The 18,849-nt window shown below is 34.6% G+C and overlaps 1 protein-coding gene across 1 annotated transcript in view; it reads left to right on the top strand.

Annotated features, from left to right (window-relative positions):
• Adgrl3 (adhesion G protein-coupled receptor L3) overlaps nt 1-18,849 on the top strand; it is a 1,316,738-nt gene that overhangs the window by 935,572 nt on the left and 362,317 nt on the right. Inside the window, exon 26 of the mRNA XM_074042162.1 lies at nt 7,231-7,275. Within this exon, the coding sequence (XP_073898263.1) occupies nt 7,231-7,275 (45 nt within the window). The remainder of the gene's footprint in view (nt 1-7,230; nt 7,276-18,849) is intronic.

Raw genomic sequence — 18,849 nt, 5'->3', positions numbered from 1 at the left:
TTAGAGATAAGGGCAAACTAGTTTCTGCTGGGTATTGAGGGGGTGGGGAGGAGAAGGAGGGGGTGGTGTGGGTGGTAAGGGAGGGAGTAGGGGCAGGAGGGAGAAATGACCCAAGCCTTGAATACACATATGAATAATAAAACAATAAAAAAATAAAAAATAAAGTTTTCTAAAAATTTGTTGGAGCAAAAGCCCTGTAAAGTGTAGATTTAAAATTATTACCATACTTCATTTTTAATAGAAACCTTTATTTAAATTCTTAAGGATATTTTCTGGTTCTTTTATTTTCTTTGAAAAAAACTTTAAAATATTCTCAAACTTCAATTATAAATAGTCATTATACTTCTAGGAACTCGAATGAAAATATTAATAATTTCTCTCTTGTAGAAAACATGAGAGAATTAAAAAACAGCAAGGACTTCAAGTGCTTAATGAGGATTACAAAATGTGAAATACCAAGATAGGTGATTCTTAATAATTATGGCTAACAGTATGTTAGCAATTGATATTTTATGTTATAAATCTTATAAATACTTCATACATAAGTATTAAGGTATGCCTTTAAACTATTTTCTGAGAAGAACTATTTTTGCTGAAAGGGGTTACATTTAAACTATTTTCTGAGAAGGCCTTATAAGTTTGAAGTTACTCAAAGTTGCTCATTAATCAGAAAAAACAAAAACCAATCAAACAAAAGACAATGATGTTTATGGTGACAGCAACTCTTCCTGACACTTCATTTTCCTATTCAGTTACCAAGGCATAGATCCATTTTTCCCGAGCTGATTAAAATACATGTGTACACAGTATTATTGAATGAATTAATCTGCAGTGGCACAGAAAGAGACATTATTTGGTACTGTAAAAATGTTAGCCATTTGGAGGCACTACAAAAGCTCTACACAGTATCAAGTAGATGGTAATCTTCAGTTAAATCAAAGACACTAAATCAGGCAGTGGCTACTTTCATGGTTTCCTTGTGAAGACAAGATTAAGAAGAATTGTCTTCATTTCAGACATCATTGCTGGGCCCAATTTCTCTAAAACAGAGCATCCTTCAGCGTTACATTCCCACATGCTTCCCATGAAAATGGCAGTGAAAGAACAGATGCTGTTTTACATAGATTAAAAAGTTGTAATTTTTTTCACTGGAACTGCCATCTTTCAGTAATTCACCAAAATGACTAACACAAAGGAAAAGAGCAGAGGCACCTGCTATGCATTCTCCAGACATTTAAGAAAACATGGAACAGTTCCTTTGGCCACACACATGTGAATTCACATGAAAGGTAGAATTCTAGACATCAAAGGAATGGGCACTGTTCAAAATGGATTGGTTTGCAAATGTTACCATGAAAACAAGAAGAGTCCACAATGTTACCCAGCATGCTGCTGGCATTATTGTAAACACATTGGTTGGGCAGGTTTTTTGCCAAGAGAGTTAATATGGGTATTGAACATACTAATGTTTTTCTAAATATGCATAGAAAATTAAAGAAGGGAGTCAAAAAGCGAGGTACCAATATTCACCTGAGGAGTAAGCCTGATCCACCCAGAAAAACACACTGTGACAATCAAGCGAAAGTAACCTGAACCCTTGTAACCTATTCTCTATGAATTCATGGCTTAATAGGTATATTTAAAAAATCTAGATTGTGAAAGTCAGCCCTTTGATCTTTCTTTTAATTGAATACACATGTTGTACCCAAAAGAATAATTAAAGCAAACTTTGTACTGAAATTCATTGGGCAGGATGTTAAGTATTACAATTTTTCTTTTTGGAAAAATGTTTGAGCTAAGCTCTTGTCTGTATAGAAAAGTTTAAGTCAAACATTCAGCTCTATTTCTTTAAATGATTCGCCATGAAAGCATTGTATTGAGTGGGGCAGATATTTTCTTCAAGTCATTTTTCTCTTCCATATGCATAGATAATTTCTTTTGATCAGTTTCTCTTTTTCATTTTTTTCTGTGACTTTTTTTTTAAATTAACATCCATTTTCCTCACTAAGTACTGCTGATTGTTCTTTAGATCAACTTGACTTCCACATTATTTATCTTGTACTGGGGGTAAGGAAAAAGCAACCCAGGAACATAATTAGGGAGATTAAAAAAATAAACTGAAGAGCAAGGGGCAGAACAAAGTGGTAAGAGGTGCAATGGAGACAAAAATGTAGAGATAGAGCTAACTGTTTTATTCCCTGAAGGAAATAAAAATGAGTTCACCAGTTAATAACCTGGCTATCTGCCAGGTACACACTTCTAGATGGATGCCTGGTTAGTTCTTTTTCATAAAGTAAAACTCAGATCATATATTACTTCCTTCCAGACATTCCTCTTAATCTTCCAAGGAAAAACTCTTGTCTCACATAATCACTACTTATGTTGTTTTATCATAGTATAATTTCTGTGTGTCACCTATGACTATTAAAATGTATTTTATCTCATTACATGCTGTTTGTCTTCTTCCAATAAAAAGTAATCATCATATGGACTAGACTTGTGTTTTTGTTTGTTCTCTATATATATCTATATATCTCTTTGTATATCTCTAGTGTCTAAAGCAAAGCAACATTAAAAATAGTTCTATAAAGATCATTCTCTCTCTGCATAGAAAATTATAATTCAGTCAATGACTGGAATAACTAGAAAATGATTGAAGAGTTAAATATACCCTCTGGACCATCAGTAATACACTAATTCAGGGATGAGAGAAATTGAGATGTTTAAAAACATTTTGGGAAGACTTCATAGAAAATGTGAATTTTAAAATGACTCTGAAAACAAGCAAAGAGAAGAAAAGGCATTCACATGGATGGAAACAGCATGGCAGGACATAGAGGTAAGATTAGAATTAGTTTTAAATGTTGTTAATTGATTTCGTTTGCACTACTTGTTTCTAGTTTCATAAATGCAAGAGCACTAATTTAAATTACCCTCCTGATTTTTTAACAGATTAACATGAGCCAGACTTTTAATATCACAGCTTCCTGAAGGAAGTGGACTTGAAGGCATCACTTGTCTTTGTGCTGAAGTGTAGCACTCAATAAGCTTGTGTTCAATGAAGTGCTGTCTTTCTGACAGGTCAGATGAAGCAGCTACAATGTGAGCAGCAGTTTAGGCTGTGAGCTGTGGCTCTCACAGCAGGGATTTGTCAGGCTAGGCTGGATTTCATTTGCGAAACCTTAAGCACATTTTCATAAGAGTGTCTACATGGCCTGGCATAAGTGTTTTTCACGATTGCCGTAGGCCAGCATATACTCATTGTCTTCTCTCACCTTTTGGTTTAGAAGACAATTGTCAATTCGTCACTGCCTCCATCAGATAAAAAAACTCTGTCTAGGAAACATTTGATTCCAGTGGGTATTTGGATAGCAAAAGGGAGGCATCTCTGTATTAAATTTTAATATTGGATAGGGGGAAATAAACATTTTTTTCTATTGACTGTTGTGACATTGTTCTGTGTGTTTGTGACAGTGTGGTGTTTGTGTGTATTCATCTATTTTTTCTTTTCTTTTATTGCCACATTGACAGGAACCTGTGCCCTTTTGGACTGCAGAATGTCAAAATAACAATTCATTTTGAAATAGCTGATGTAAAGAATAACTGACAGAGATAGAAACACTAATAGGAAATAAAAAGGGAATACAGATGATAAAAGAATAGAGATCTAAGCATTAATAACATAAAAATATTAAGATAAGCTGATGACAAGATGGCTTCGATTTATTAAATACCAAAAAAATGTGAATTAAACATATCATTTTGTTGACTTTCAGTAAGGCCATATCTAAAACCAGAGATTACACCTGACACATAGAAGTTGAGGGCTCCAGTTATATTTGGAACATATGATCTTACCTTGAAGTTAAGAATGACACTTTGTATGGTCATCAGTGACTTCCTAAAAAAAATTCTATAGAACTTTAAAAAAATGATAAAAACCCTGAAAATATATGAAATATTAGGTTAATAGTGTTACTAAGATCTTTTCCCAATCACATTGGTGTCTGTAGTAGTATATTTCTATAAATGAACTAAGGAAATTCTAAATGCAGCTGTTACCTAACAGTAAAGTTTATTTTCTATTATGCTGATTAGATGATTATAAAAAAGAAAAATTATAATTTTTAGTAATATTTCAAAGTTATTGAAATTTTTTTCTTTTAAAAGAGACTATTGCAGAAAAAGGGAATTTGAACAATGGTATCTTATATCTGTATTAAATGTAAATGATAAAGCAAGGTTTAAAAAAGTACTCAAGATATTGCTTTTGGCTTAATAAGCCAAAAAGATGTGAACACTACAGTCAAAATATAATTATTTTGGGTGTATGGTTTTTTTTCTATTCATTTATTCACATGTGCATACATTGTTTGGGTCATTTCTACCCCCTGCCCTACACCCTCTTCCCCCAGACCCTCTTGTTTCCAGGTAGAACCTGTTCTTCCCTCTTCTCTAATTTTGCTGAAGAGAAGACATAAGCAATAATAAGAAAGATAAAGTGCTTTTGCTAGTTGAGTTAAAGAAATTATGGAACAATTAATTATGAAATAAAAAATTTGACTATAAGTGTTTCACACTTACTTTGAAATTTTATATAGTTATTTCAAAATTGTTGGATCTGATAAAATGTAGGACATAAAAATATTAGAGATTTCTAGCATTCAAATGAAAGCACAGCATATCTTTCAAGTTGTGAAAAAAGATTTGCAGAGTAAAGTGCAGAACTGTTCTTAATTGTGTTTATTCATTTATAATTTCATTTTACTTGCTAACAGACCCTTTGGCTAGCTTATTTAGTCTTTTAGGGATATCCTAACTGCTTCAGTTTAGATTTTGGCCCAAATTTTCCATGGTTTATTTTACAAAAGAGATCGTCTAGAAGAAAATATATTGTAATGAAGGGTTATATAAGGAGTTAGTAGTCTGGATTCATCTAAGTTGTAAAATACACATTTGTCTCTTCTGACTGCTGCTTTACTTTCTGAATATTTTCTCTTCTTTTGTCTATGTTCCCTTCATTTACAGAGGAACTTTTATCCTAAAACCCACCTATTCTATGTTTCTTGTCATCTGATATAAAGCAAGTATTTAATTTATTTCATATTCACAATTTTGGAATGTAACACTAATATCCTATTATGAAAAAGTCAAGTCTTAAGTAGTATGTAGAATTTAAGTAGTACATAGAATTTGGGGAGCTGGGGTGTGACCTTTGTGGGGTATATATTGCACAGAGGAAAAGAGAAAAAACCTAAGATTTATTGAATACTGTTATGATGTGACATCTATGCTGTATATACCCTGTATTTTCTATCTTGCCCAATGCTCAAAATAATTCCATAAATTGCAAATTATCATCATCATACATAAAGTATATTTTTAATTTTAGCTAGTGAGATCTAAAAAATTCCTACCTGGGAAGATTGCAAAATGACTACCCATTAAGACTCAGATTCTATTAACTCAGTTCCCCCACTGTAATTCTGCTCATCATGAGCACAGTTCTCATTCCAACCTCTTCACTTGGCATTTGGGGAATTGGCACAAAGATGCCGATACTCTGCACAGTGCTATTGTTGTGAGTAACAATCTCTCCTTCATCTCTGACCCAGGAGTCTCGTGTCTTTTACCAGCATCCACCAAATTGTGGAAAGCAACTTGTTAGATTGCAAATAAAGCAAGTCTTAAACTCTTAACAATAACTTAATTAGTGGCACATGAAATAATGGAATATTTTTGTGGTACTTGAAATAATGGTGAATTTAAAAACTCATGACTTCTTAGAGGTAATGAAATATTGTGTCATATATATTTCTGCACTTATAAAGTATTGAACCAGTGCCACCCATACCTTCTACAGATCTTATCAACACTTCAACCTCCTATAGAACAGAGCTAGGAAGAACATGATTATGATCTCATTATTTTCACTTAAAATTAGAGCTATAGAGAAGCTCCATCTTAATCATGATCTCTTTAATGTTTTTTAGAACTCTGTTTTATAAAGTATTTGATACTAGTCAATAAATCAATTCATATTTCTTCTCCCTCTTCCCTTTTTTTGTGGCACTGGGATTCAACTCAGGGCCTTGAGTAGTGTTGTACAGCTTGAGCCACACTCCAGTTTTTTCCTTTTTAGTTTGTTTTTCAGGTAAGATATCCCACTGACTTTGCCCAGGCTGGCCTTGAACCATGATCCTCCTACCTCTGCCTTCTAAGTAAGTTGAATTACAGGCATGAATCACCACATTTGGTTTTATTCTCACTGTCTATTTGCACCTTATAAAATAACCTAAGAAATTTTCTTTGGAGGAAATTTTTCTGACAAGACTGGCTCCAGAAATTTTAGGGTATAATACCACCTGTCTTATTTTTTCTTACTTTAATGAAATCTGCAAATATATTTATTATTTTAAAGACAGGAAAAACTAAAATGGATAAGATACTCCTGTCCTGTAGTTACATGATATCTCCTTGTATACAAGCGGTGTGGGCAGACAAATAATATGATTTTGTGGTAGAACAAAATTATACTAAATTATATTAATGTTATTTGCTGGTTACTAGCATATGTCTGAAAAAACAAAATGAAGGAAACAAAATCCTTATCTCTGCTATGGGACATGTATCATTTGCACTATTGGTTTAATCTTATCTTTATGGTTTCATTCTATGGGAAAATTCCTTTGAGTTTTGGACATAAGAAGATATTCTATCTTTTGGGATGTGAGAAATAGGCTGAGGATTTTTGAACTAGACACAGACTTCCTGTGGGCATTGTTTTGAATGTGCACTTGAAGATAGCTGTGTATGTGGTGGTTATCTTCAGCCTTAGGCAGAAGTAGCATGGCTAAAATACTAAGAGTTAGCAACTCAAAAAGACTAGATCTCAAAACCCGCAAGACTCCCATTTGTCACTCTGTGCTAAACAGATCACTTTCCCAAACTCATGCTTTGCATGACTCTTTTTTACCTGCCTTCCCTGGTAGTCGTTGAATGGGTCCATGGGATGTGGCTGGTTTGAGCAGAAGACATATAGCACAGGTTGGACTCACTTGTTTCTTATCACAGCTCTTCTCATTAATTTCAGCCTAGTTTAATTTTTCTCCAGGTAAGAGAAATCAGTTTTTTTTAATAATGTGTAATCGTTGATCTTTTTCCTTCTGACACCAGGTGTAGAATTCTTTTTAATATTAGAAATTACAGTGTAGTGTTCTTTTTTTCCAGAGGTCTTCATGAAGCACTGGGAAAGAACATGCAATGAAACTGAAAGTGAGTCTGTCTTTGATTAACACAACTCTAATTGCTACAAATGAATATTCCACATATTATAGTTTGAGATACATAGTCACTATACTTTCTCATTATTTATAGTTATTTAATCACTATTTCTCTAAACAAGCTATGGCTTCTTTACTTTTTGTTGTTAGGTAAGGCCTTGTGATGTATCCTAGGCTGGACTTGAACTTATAATCCTCCTGCTTTGGCCTCCTGAGTGCTGCAATTACAGAAATGCACCACCATGCCTGGCTCTTTACCATTAATAAACTTATTATTCCATTTATTTTACAATAGTCTATCTTATGTATTGAAATTCATGTTTCTCAGACCACCACACCTAATGGACTTAATATCTGATTGAGTTTTTTCTGCTTTGCACTTTAATATTTGCTCTTATTGAGTATCATATAAGCATTATTTGTAAAAAAATTTTTTTCCATTTCTGCTATGCCAAGTATATTGTTCTGTAGGGAATAGTTTTCTTTCATAATCATAAATGTACCTCCAAAGATAGTTTTATACTATTTCATTGAAAGGGTCTCTTGAAACATAGTGTTTTCATGACCACATATAATTTCCTGAAGCCATTTAATAAAGGGCTAAATGCTATCTCTTCTCTCCCTTATTTGAAATACTTTTTCATATTTATATCACAGATTTTAATTTTCTCTCAGCAATTTTATTTTTAGATTTCAAGTAGCCACTGAATATTATGTAGCTTCCAATTGTTGACTTATTATGAGTAACACCTCATTCTCCACCATGATCCTATGTTATTTTCCTTCACATTCGAAGCAGTTACAATGGAAGACTCAAAGTGAGAGTTTTTTTTTTTTTTGGCAGTGTATTGGAATTTGAACACAGGGCCCTGAGATTGCTAGGCAGGCACTCTACCACTTGATCCATTCTGCCAGTCCTTTTTTTTTCGGTTATTTTTCAGAGAGGGTTTTGCTTTATACCCGGGCCATATGGGCCATGATCCTCTTATTTGTGTTTCCCCATGTAGCTAGGAATGACAGGCACATATCAACAGACCAACCACTGGTTGAGATAGGGTTTTATGAACTTTTTGCCCAGGCTGCCCTTGAACCATGATTCTGGCAATCTATACCAAGTAGTTAGGATTACAGGCTTGCAGCACTCTGCCTGGCAAAATGAAATCAACTTATTTTATTAACCTGAATTTGGATTTGGACAATGAATACATTGACCTGCTAATTCTAAGCATGCTTACCAGAATACGAACCAGAATTTGTTAAATATTACGAATCTGTGAATAGGGAAGGCAAGACCCAAGTAGATTCAGAAAAATGTTCAGACTTAGTTATAGATTCAAGAAGTTGTCAACATTATTGTTTACTACAGTTCATAAATCCTGCCAATATAATAGGATTTTACACAACAAATGGTAAATCTGTGGTTAGAATAAAAGAAAAAAAAAGGTCAATACTTGTAATAATATAGCTATTATATTTGTTGAATTTGCATCTCAGCTGAGAGTCTTAAAAACAATGGCTTACACAAAATGAGAGCTTACTATTTTTATTGTGACCATACAAGAATATTAGAGTTGGAAGTTTAGTACTGGTATGACTTTCCATGATATCATCAGGAAGCAAGTCTCTTTAGTTTTTGCTTCATTTTCCTTAGGATGTGGTTATTCATATTTTCAAGATATCTATTGGGTCCCAGTTATTATTACCTACTCTAGGCAGGCAGAGTTAGGAGAAAGGTAAGAATGATAATTAAAAAAAAAAAAAAGAAATACCATAGCTAGGTGAGTCTGTCCTTCTGTTTAGAGACTTTTTTTCCTGAAAACTCTGCCTAAGAACTTCACCTATTCAGACTATGGCCAATGACAATCTTGACTCTGCATTGAGGCAAACTGATAGTATTTAAAGTTATATTGATGCATTTTTACTTGTACTACTAAATAGTACAAGTATTTTCTGTCACAATGATATATTAGGAAACCCAAGAGAATTAATTAAAACTTTTTGGAAAAGATGAGAATGTTTGGTGCTAGTATTTAACAAAGTTCAGATGCATGCTTGCATACCAGCCAAACTCAGAGGTTGTGATGTGGAAACAATGCCAAACACTAACAAAAACAAAATATAAATACTTAGGAATTGCTTTAAAAAGAATTGTATGGCTCTAATTAGAATTTCTTCACATGCCTCCATTAAGCAATACAATATGAGATTATAATAATTGGAGACACATACCATATTTTTGTATAAAAATGGAGAATGTTATTAAAAAGGTCAATTATTCCAAAATTAATTTGTTGATTTAATAGAAATTTAATGAAATGCCAATATTTTCCCTCTTTTCAAAATGATTCTTGAAATTACCTGGGTAATAATAAGCACAAAATATTAACTTTTAAAAAAGTTATTGTAAGGACAAATTTGCTGTATCAGATAAAAAGCATTTTATAATAACAAAATAATATAATCATAAAATAGCATAGCACTACTTAGTTTAGCACTTCTAAACTAAGGTTTAGAAACCAGAACATAGAAAAGAACAATCAATCACAAAATCGAGACACTTGTACATGTATTAGTCTGGGTTTTGCAGAGAAACAGAATCAATAGATAAATCTAGAATAATATTTATTATAAGGAATTGCCTTACAAAATTACAAGTGCTGAGAAGTTCCATGATCTGCCATCTGAAAGCTGGAGACCCAGGAAAACTGATTGGGTTCTTGGAAGGCCTGAGAGCCACATAGCTGAAGGTATAGATCCCAGTTTACTCTGAGTAGGCAGAAGAGGATATGCCAAATCAAGCAGAGAGAGAGCAAGTTCAATCTTTTTCCACTTCTTTGTTTTGTTCAGGCCCTCAATGGATTAGACATGCCTGACTATATTAGAAAGGGACATCATTTACAAAGTTTTATATATATATACACACATATATATATTATATATTATGACAATATAAGTATATATATTCTCTTCCGGAGTACTTTCTCAGACACTCTCAGAAATAATACTCAGTCTGATATTTGGACATCTCATTGGCCTAGTCAACTTGATACATAAAATTAAGCATTAAAGGATGTGTTATGTATTTATTATATGATATAAAGATATTGTGAAGTAGTAGAAATGAAATAAAATTTTCAACAAATGCATGGGAAGAACAAAGTAGACCATTTTCTTATCCAAAATACCAAAAGTTCAGAAAGATAAAAGTATTCAAGAAAAACTACTACTAAAAATTATATACAAATCTATTTTAAAATTAACAAGATGTACACAGAAATACACAGGCCATTTATGACACCATTTATAGTTGAGATAAATGTAAACAAATGTAAAGATGTAATATTAAATCATAACTGTATAAAATTAGCTGTATTACATACTGCACTTCTGTAATAATTTCATTGCCATCTCCTGTTGCTTTTACAGTGAATTCGTATTGGGAGAATGTGCTTAAAACGCTGTGTGGGCTAATTATCTCTGTGTGAACAGCTCATCTCTCCAGTAAATTCTGTATCGTAGTAAATAGTGATTTTCCATGGTTCTAGTGTATTTTTATCATGTATAATACATATAACACACAAACTATGTGTTAATCAACACATGTTATGGGGAAGGTTTCCAGCCAACAGCAGGCTGCCAGTAGTTAGGTTTTGAGTGAGTCAAAAGTTCATGAGGATTTTGACTGTGTAGATGTCCATGACTCTTAACTTCCTGCATTGTTCAAGAATCAACTGTGCAGTGGTGGTCCCATAAGATTACACCACCTAGTGATGTTGTATCCATCTTGTTTGTGTAAGTACCCTTTATGGTACTTGCATAAAGATAAAATTGTGTAAAGACATATTCTTCAGAACATATCCACCTTATTAAGTGGTCTGTGACTATATAAGCATGGACAATGTAAAAAGCCTTAGTTTCAATTTACATAGGATTTAAAGTTGGCAGATATTGTGCTATCATAATAGATTTTTCCAAGATGAACATTTTGATAATATATGCATAGCTGTTATCACTATGAGTTATATTAAATCATGACTTAAATTGCAATGTCAGATATATCAATCCAATAGCTTTTGTCCTGATGTACACATAAAGCATAAGGTATGCAAACTTGTTCATGTATTCATGCCTATTGTACATACATTTTATTTCAACAACTATAAAATGTCTCCTAGGTACTTAGGAATCATTATATTTTGGAAAAGAAAACCACCAATAAATTAAATTAAATATGCAAGGATCTTTAAAAGGTCTGACCTTACTTAAACAAATGTTACCTTAACAGAGCAATTGATCTCAAAGAAGATCAATTGTGATAAAAAGCACTAAATCTAAAAGAGAAGTTCTGTCTTTGGAAATGGACATGGAATAATTTCTTTGAGTTCTAATAATATGTATGCCATTATAGAAATGAAATATCTGCTCCTTACCACAAAGGAGATACAGAAATGTATATGAGAGAATTGATTCAATGATAATTAGTTCTTGCTCCTTAACTTCATTATTATTGTTCATGAGAGAGAGAGTCATATCACAGAGCTAGTTCTTTTTCTAGGTTCTAAAAACTATTTTAAAAGAATAACTCCCTACATTCGTAGGGAGAAAATTAGAGAAAATTTTCCTTGGCTTGAATAAATAATTTGTTTTGGTTAAGATTAATTTCAAGGCCTAAATTGAGCACTTTGCTAGATCCACTATTTTTTAACATATTAGAGAAGGAGTATTTCCTTCAGATGAGGAAATTACTTGTTGATATGCATTATTATAAGGTTTGTCTTCCCTATTATTGAAATAATGGCAAAAATTCTGACTTACCCAAAATCTTACCTGTTGAACATGAAGCTGAGTCATGACTATAGAAACTACTATATTTAAATTGCAAATAATTGGCAAAACTTTCATTTACTCCTTTCGTAGTTCTATCTTGAATAATTTTTACAGAAACATTTTAAATTTAACATGTTGTAATATGCATTATTTTTTTCACTTTTTAAAAAATAGTACCTTGTTCTTTTTTTTATTTTGCTATGTCAATTTTATTATATTTATTTATTTTTATTGTTGTGCTGTGTGGGGGTACATCATGAGATTTACAAAAATTCTTACAATACATCAAATATATCACACTTAGTACCTGTTCTTGATGAAATGTTTATTTGTATAAAGGAAGATAGGTATATGTAATTGCTGTTGTGATTTACACTTTCCAGAGCTATGAGGTGATGAGTTTGAAATGGTTAAGTGGCAACCCTTCCTGAGTTTCTACAGTGTAAAAACTGAGAAGGAGATTTTGATAAAGTTGTACAAGAAATGTCATGATGTTCTTGTTTTTGGCTAATGTAGATGTGTTTTTGGCTTGCTTGGACCTTGTATCTGTTTGCTTGGGCTGCCATGAAAAATGCCAAAGATTGTGTGACTTAAACAACAGAAATTTATTTTCTTACAGTTTTGGAGGTGAGAAGTTTGATTAACTTGCTAGTATGGTTCATATCTTCTGAGGCCTCTCTCCTTAGCTTATAGTAGGTGATTTTCTCTCTGTCTTCATCTAGTCTTTCCTCTATGCCTTTCTGTGTTGTTATTAGTCAAATTGGATTAAGGCCCACCCTGATGACTTCATTTAAATTTAATCATCAACATAAAGAACTAATCTGCAAATAGAGTTATATTCTGAGGTGCAATAAGTAAAGAATTTCAACATATGAGTGCTTTGGTGTGGAGGGACACACAAGTCAGTCCATGAAAGACCTCAAGCAAAAATTTGACCTCTCTTCCAAAGGAATTTAAAACATCTCTGTTATTCTCACAGTAGGCAAAACTCTGATGGTGATAAGAATGCTGACCAGAGTAGAAAAGATATAGCTAATAATCAAAATAAATACAGAATAAGAAAGTTGAGGCTAAAGAGCTGCAGTAATTCTAGCCTTTGTTCTCAACTAGTGAAGCTAGAAGCCACCATTTTTGAATAGCCAATTGGAAATGAGAAAACTGATCTGAATATCTCTATTAACTTAATGTGTGTGTCCTGTCATATTTACTTATTTGTCTATGTAACAGAATGGCAAAATTTCCCCCAAATTTGATAGTATGTACTTATGTAAAGATCTGCAAATGAAGAGGACAAAACTTAGTTTTGCATTTTCTACTCAATATCCACCTCAATCTCAAGGGATGAATTTGGGAATTCAATTCCTTAGAAGAGAAATGCATTTGTTTAAAAAGAGGTAGGGAGATTATGCTTTACATCACTTCAGATCAAGTATGAGGGTCATGAATTATGGTGCCTATAGTTTGGAAACATAATGATTGGTATTAAATACGAATTGAGTACCTTCCCAAATTACTATCACCTCTTAACAGAGGTTGCAGGCAAGAAGCAAGCTGAGATGATCTGTAGCAACAGAATAAGTACTATGTTAGGAAAGTAACTGCATTCCTGCTCCTCACACAGTAGATCAAGTTTGTGTGACTCTTGTTGTAGTATAACTGGATAGATATTAAAGCTATCACCTTCTCCCCTGGGGTATTGATACAGTTTTCTGGATTGTCACCCATTGCTGAAGATGTCCTACACTCTTGGACAGTGTCTAAGGCAACCTGAGATTGACAGTCTCTTGCATATGACCTAGATTTGGTCAAAGCTCAGGCTTTGAGCTTGATAAGCAGGCACTTTACCTCTTAAGCTATACCTCCAGTGCCAAGGGGTTTAATTGTACCTGGTGTCAATATAACCGATGATAATTCCATAGTTGAAATTGTAGATTTTAGGCCAGATGGCTTAATTATGTCTGGCAGATAAGGTTTTCTCCTGAAGCAAATGTGCTTTAAAAATATTAAAAGTGGAGACCAAGATGGCAGATAGAGTAGGAAATCAGAATTCTTGAGCTCCATGACTCCAGAAACCACCTTGAGATGTGGGAACTACACTCGGGTAATTCTGATTGCTTCTAGCCAAAATAATAAATACCAATACATTAGATGCCCATAAAATTCAAGGGCTGACACTTAAAACAGCTTTTAATTGCACCTAATAGCCTATGGCCCAGCCAATAGGGTGTGTCAGCCATGTGGAAAAATAAAAGCCCTCCTACCATTTCTCTCTTTCCCCCTTTCTCCCTTTCTCCTTTTCTCTCTTCCTTCCTTCCTTCCTTCCTTCCTTCTTTTCTTTCTTTCCTTTTTTCCCAATAATCAGAAGACAGAGCATCAAGCAGAATCAAACACTGTGACATCCTGGGCCCCTAACCCATGGAAAGCCTACCTATGCCCCACAGTGCTGAACCCAGAACCAGTAAGTGTCTGCTTCGAGAAAAGCAGCACTCCATTTCTCCCTACTAGCCAGTTTCAAAGCTGCCTGCATAAATCTGCAGACCTAACAGGTGAGAAAATATACCATATACAACTCTCCTACCTAGCCCCTGGGAACATAATCCAGTATGGTCTCTGGGCATATTGAAACCCCTCAACTCCTGAACAAACCTGAAAAGCATAAACAGTGAATTGTAATCTAACATAAACAGTGTGTGTGGGAGAGTGGAATACTGAACCTTCCTTGGAGAATGGGGGTAGGGTAAGGTGCCAAACTTTCAGCAAATGAAGGCAGGACAAGGAACAAAGACTGAGAGTGGGGGTGGGTGAAAAGCCAACATCCAGAGGAGCTGAACTTTCAGCTAGCAGAGGTGGGGTGAGGCACAAAGGCTGAAAGTGGGGGTGGGGAAACAAGCCAATCTCCCAAAGCTGGGCCTTGGTGGATCACTGAGCTAGTCTCATGGGACAGAGGGCAGTACTCAAAATGGAATTGTCCCACCTTGCTAGGGGAAGAGCTGACCAGACAGTGTTGCAGCTGTAGGGCAACGCAGCTACTGCCTGGTGAAAACAACAGATTGAACCACCTTACACAAACTGGCAGTGATTTACCTCAGGTCCTAATTACAACTTGCCCTGTGGACAGAAGGAACCAAATACTGCTCACAAGCCAGTCACCTGGTGAGACCACTTCAGAGCTCTCACTTTTAATAGACAGTCCATAAGACCAATTAAAGAGAGGAGAAAAACCCTCCAGCTGTCTCCCTCTCAAGTCCAACAAGAGGGGCAGCATCTTTCCCCACAAAGCCCAGAACACCACGTGCCAATATGAGGACTGGATGCAAAAGGAATAAGTCCAGAAACCAAAAAGTTCCTGGAATTTAATGAAAACGAAAACACAACCTGTCAGAACCTATGGGATGCAGCAAAGGCAGTAGTAAAAGGAAAGTTTATAGCCATGAGTGTATATGTGAAAAGGTCAGAAAGATATTAAATAAATGACCCAATGCTACATCTCAAATACCTAGAAAAACAAGAACAAGCTAAACCCAAAACAAGGAGAAGGAGAAAAATAATAAAAGTAAGGGCTGAAGTTAATGCAATAGAGATGAAAAAAATCATTACAAAGTATCAATGAAACAAAAAGCTGGTTCTTTGAAAAACTAAACAAGATTGACAAACCTCTAGCAAAGTTGACTAAAATAAGGAGGGGAACATACCCAAACTAATAAAATCAGAAATGAAAAAGGGGCGATATCAACAAACACCAAGGAAATCCAGGAAATCATTCTCAAAGACACTACTTTGAGAACCTATATTCAAATAAATTGGGAAATTATGAAGAAATGGACAAATTTCTAGATACTTATGACCATCTAAAACTGAACCAAGAGGATACCAACCACCTAAACAGATCTATGACATGTAATGAAATTGAAGCAGAAATAATGAGTCTCCCAAAAAAGAAAAGTCCAGGACCTGATGGATTCTTCACTGAATTCTACCAGAACTTTAAAGAAGAAATAATACCAGCACTCCTTATTCCACAAGATAGTAAAGGAAGAAACACTGCCTAACTCATTCTATGAAGACAGTATTACACTCATCCCAAAACTGGGCAAGGATACATCTAAAAAGGAGAACTTAGGCCAATCTCCTTAATCAATATTAATGCAAAAATCCTCAAAAAAAATTGCAAACTGAATCCAACAACATATCAGGAAGATCATTCACCATGACCAAGTCAGCTTTATCCCAGGAATTCCAGGATTGTTCAACATACACAAATCATTAAATGTAGTACAGCAAACTAATAGAAGCAAAGACAAAAACTATTTGATCATCCCAATAGATGCAGAAAAAGCTTTTGATAAGATTCAACACCATTTCTTGATAAAAGCTCTAAGAAAACTAGGAATAGAAGGAATGTACCTCAACATTATAAATGTTATGTATGATAAACCTATAGCAAACATCATACTTAATGCGGAAAAACTGAAACTATTTTCCCTAAATCAAGAATGAGTCAAGAGTGCCTGCTCTCTCCTATTCAGCATAGTCCTGGAATTCCTTACCAGAGCAATTAGGCAAGAAGAGAAAAAAAAGGAATACAAATATTTAAAGAAATAGTCAAACTATTGCTATTCTCAGATGACATAATATTATAGCTTAAAGACCTGAAAAACCCCACCCCAAAACTCCTAGGCACCATAAACACCTTCAGCAAAAGCAGGATACAAAATCATCTCACTAAATCTGTAGCCTTTCTATATACCAACAATGAACAAATAGTGAAAGAATACAGGAAAACACTTCCATTTACAATAGCTTAAAAAAAAAACTTCAAATACTTAGGAATAAACTTAACAAAAGATGTGAATGACCTCTACAATCAAAACTACATTGAAGAAAAAAATAGAAGAAACTACAGAAGGTGGAAAGATGTCCCGTGCTCATGGATTGGCAGAATCAACATAGTAAAAATGGTTATATGACCAAAAGCAATCTCCATGTTCAGTGCAATTCCCATCAAAATCCCAATGACATTGATCACAGAAAGTGAAAAATCTGCCCTAAAGTTCACTTGGAAACCCACAAGACCATAAATAACCAAGGCAATACTGAGCAAAATAGCAATGTTGGAGGTATGACAATACCTGACTTCAAACTGTACTACAGAGCAGTAGTAATAAAAACAGCATTGTACTGTCACAAAAGTAGATATGAATAACTGGAATAGAATAGAGGACCCAGATATGAATCCACTACCTAATTTTTGACAAAGGCATCAAAAACATATGATAGAGAAAAGACAGCCTCTTCAAGAAATGTTTCTGGGAAAAGTGGTTATTTGCCTGCAAAAAACTGAAACTAGATACATGCCTGTCACCCTATACTAGTATCAACTCAAAGTGGATTAAGAACCCTAAGATCAGATCAGAAACTTTGAAGCTAGTATAGAAACGAGCAGGGAAAACACTGGAATTAATGGGTGTAGGCAAGACTTCCTTGGTAGAACTCAAGCAGCTCAACCACAAGGAGAAGGGATTGACAAATGGTACTACATGAAATTAAAAAGCTTCTACACAACAAAAGAAATAGTCCCTAAATTGAAAAGGCCACCTACAGAGTGGGAGAAAATCTTTGCTAGCTATACATCAAACAAGGGACTGATAACCTGCATATACAGGGAGCTCAAAAAGCTAAACTCCTCCCAAATGAATGACCCAATGAAGACATTAAGTTCTAAACAGAACTTTTTCAAAGGAAGAAGTCCAAATGGGTGAAAAACACATAAAAAAATGGTCACCATTCATGGCCATAAAGGAAATGCAAATCAAATCCACACTAGGATTCCACCTCACTCCTGTTAGAATAGCTACCATCAAGAAAACCACTAACAACAAATGTTGGTGAGGATGTGGGGGAAAAAGAAACCCTCATACACTGTTTATGGGAATGTAAACTAGTATGACTACTATGTAAAATAATATGGAGGCTCCTTAAAAAACTAAAAATAGATCTGCTGTGTGATCCAGCAATACCACTCCTAGGGATATACCCAAAGGAAATGTGACTCAGGTTACTACAAAGGCACCTACACACCCATGTTTATTGCAGCACTATTTACAGTAGCCAAGCTATGAAAACATCAAAGATGCCCCACTACTGATGAATTAATTAGGAAAATGTGGTACTTACAGGAAGAGGGCACTGTTTCTCCCAATTCCTCCCTTGCTGGAGTGAGGTTTTCTTTCTTACTCCTTGGTTATTACTTGACCTAACTATGCTTAACTGGAGGTGACTGGAGATTTTAGAAAAGACACAGGATAGACAGACAGACAGAAAGTTGGGATCAAGTGTGTTATATGCTCAGCTGGAGATGAACAACCCTCATTGCTTCTTTTCTCTATCTTTATTCTTTAAGGCCTTTCTCCTTGCAGTTCTTTAAAACCTTGGTTCTACTAGAGAAAAGGTTAGATCAAAAAAAATTAACCTAGAAGGTAACGCACATGCACAGGAAATCAATGTGAGTCAATGCCTTGTATAGTTATCCTTATCTCAACCAGCAAAAACACTTGTTCCTTCCTATTATTGCTTATACTCTCTCTACAACAAAATTAGAAATAAGGGCAAAATAGTTTCTGCTGGGTATTGAGAGGGTGGGGGGGGAGGGAGGGGGCCGAGTGGGTGGTAAGGGAGGGGGTGGGGGCAGGGGGGAGAAATGACCCAAGCCTTGTATGCACATATGAATAATAAAAGGAAA

This window comes from Castor canadensis, chromosome 9, assembly GCF_047511655.1.
Source record: "Castor canadensis chromosome 9, mCasCan1.hap1v2, whole genome shotgun sequence".
NCBI classification, from domain to species: domain Eukaryota; kingdom Metazoa; phylum Chordata; class Mammalia; order Rodentia; family Castoridae; genus Castor; species Castor canadensis.
The sequence above is the reverse complement of the archived record's forward strand: the minus strand, read 5'-3'. Positions and strand labels throughout refer to the sequence as shown.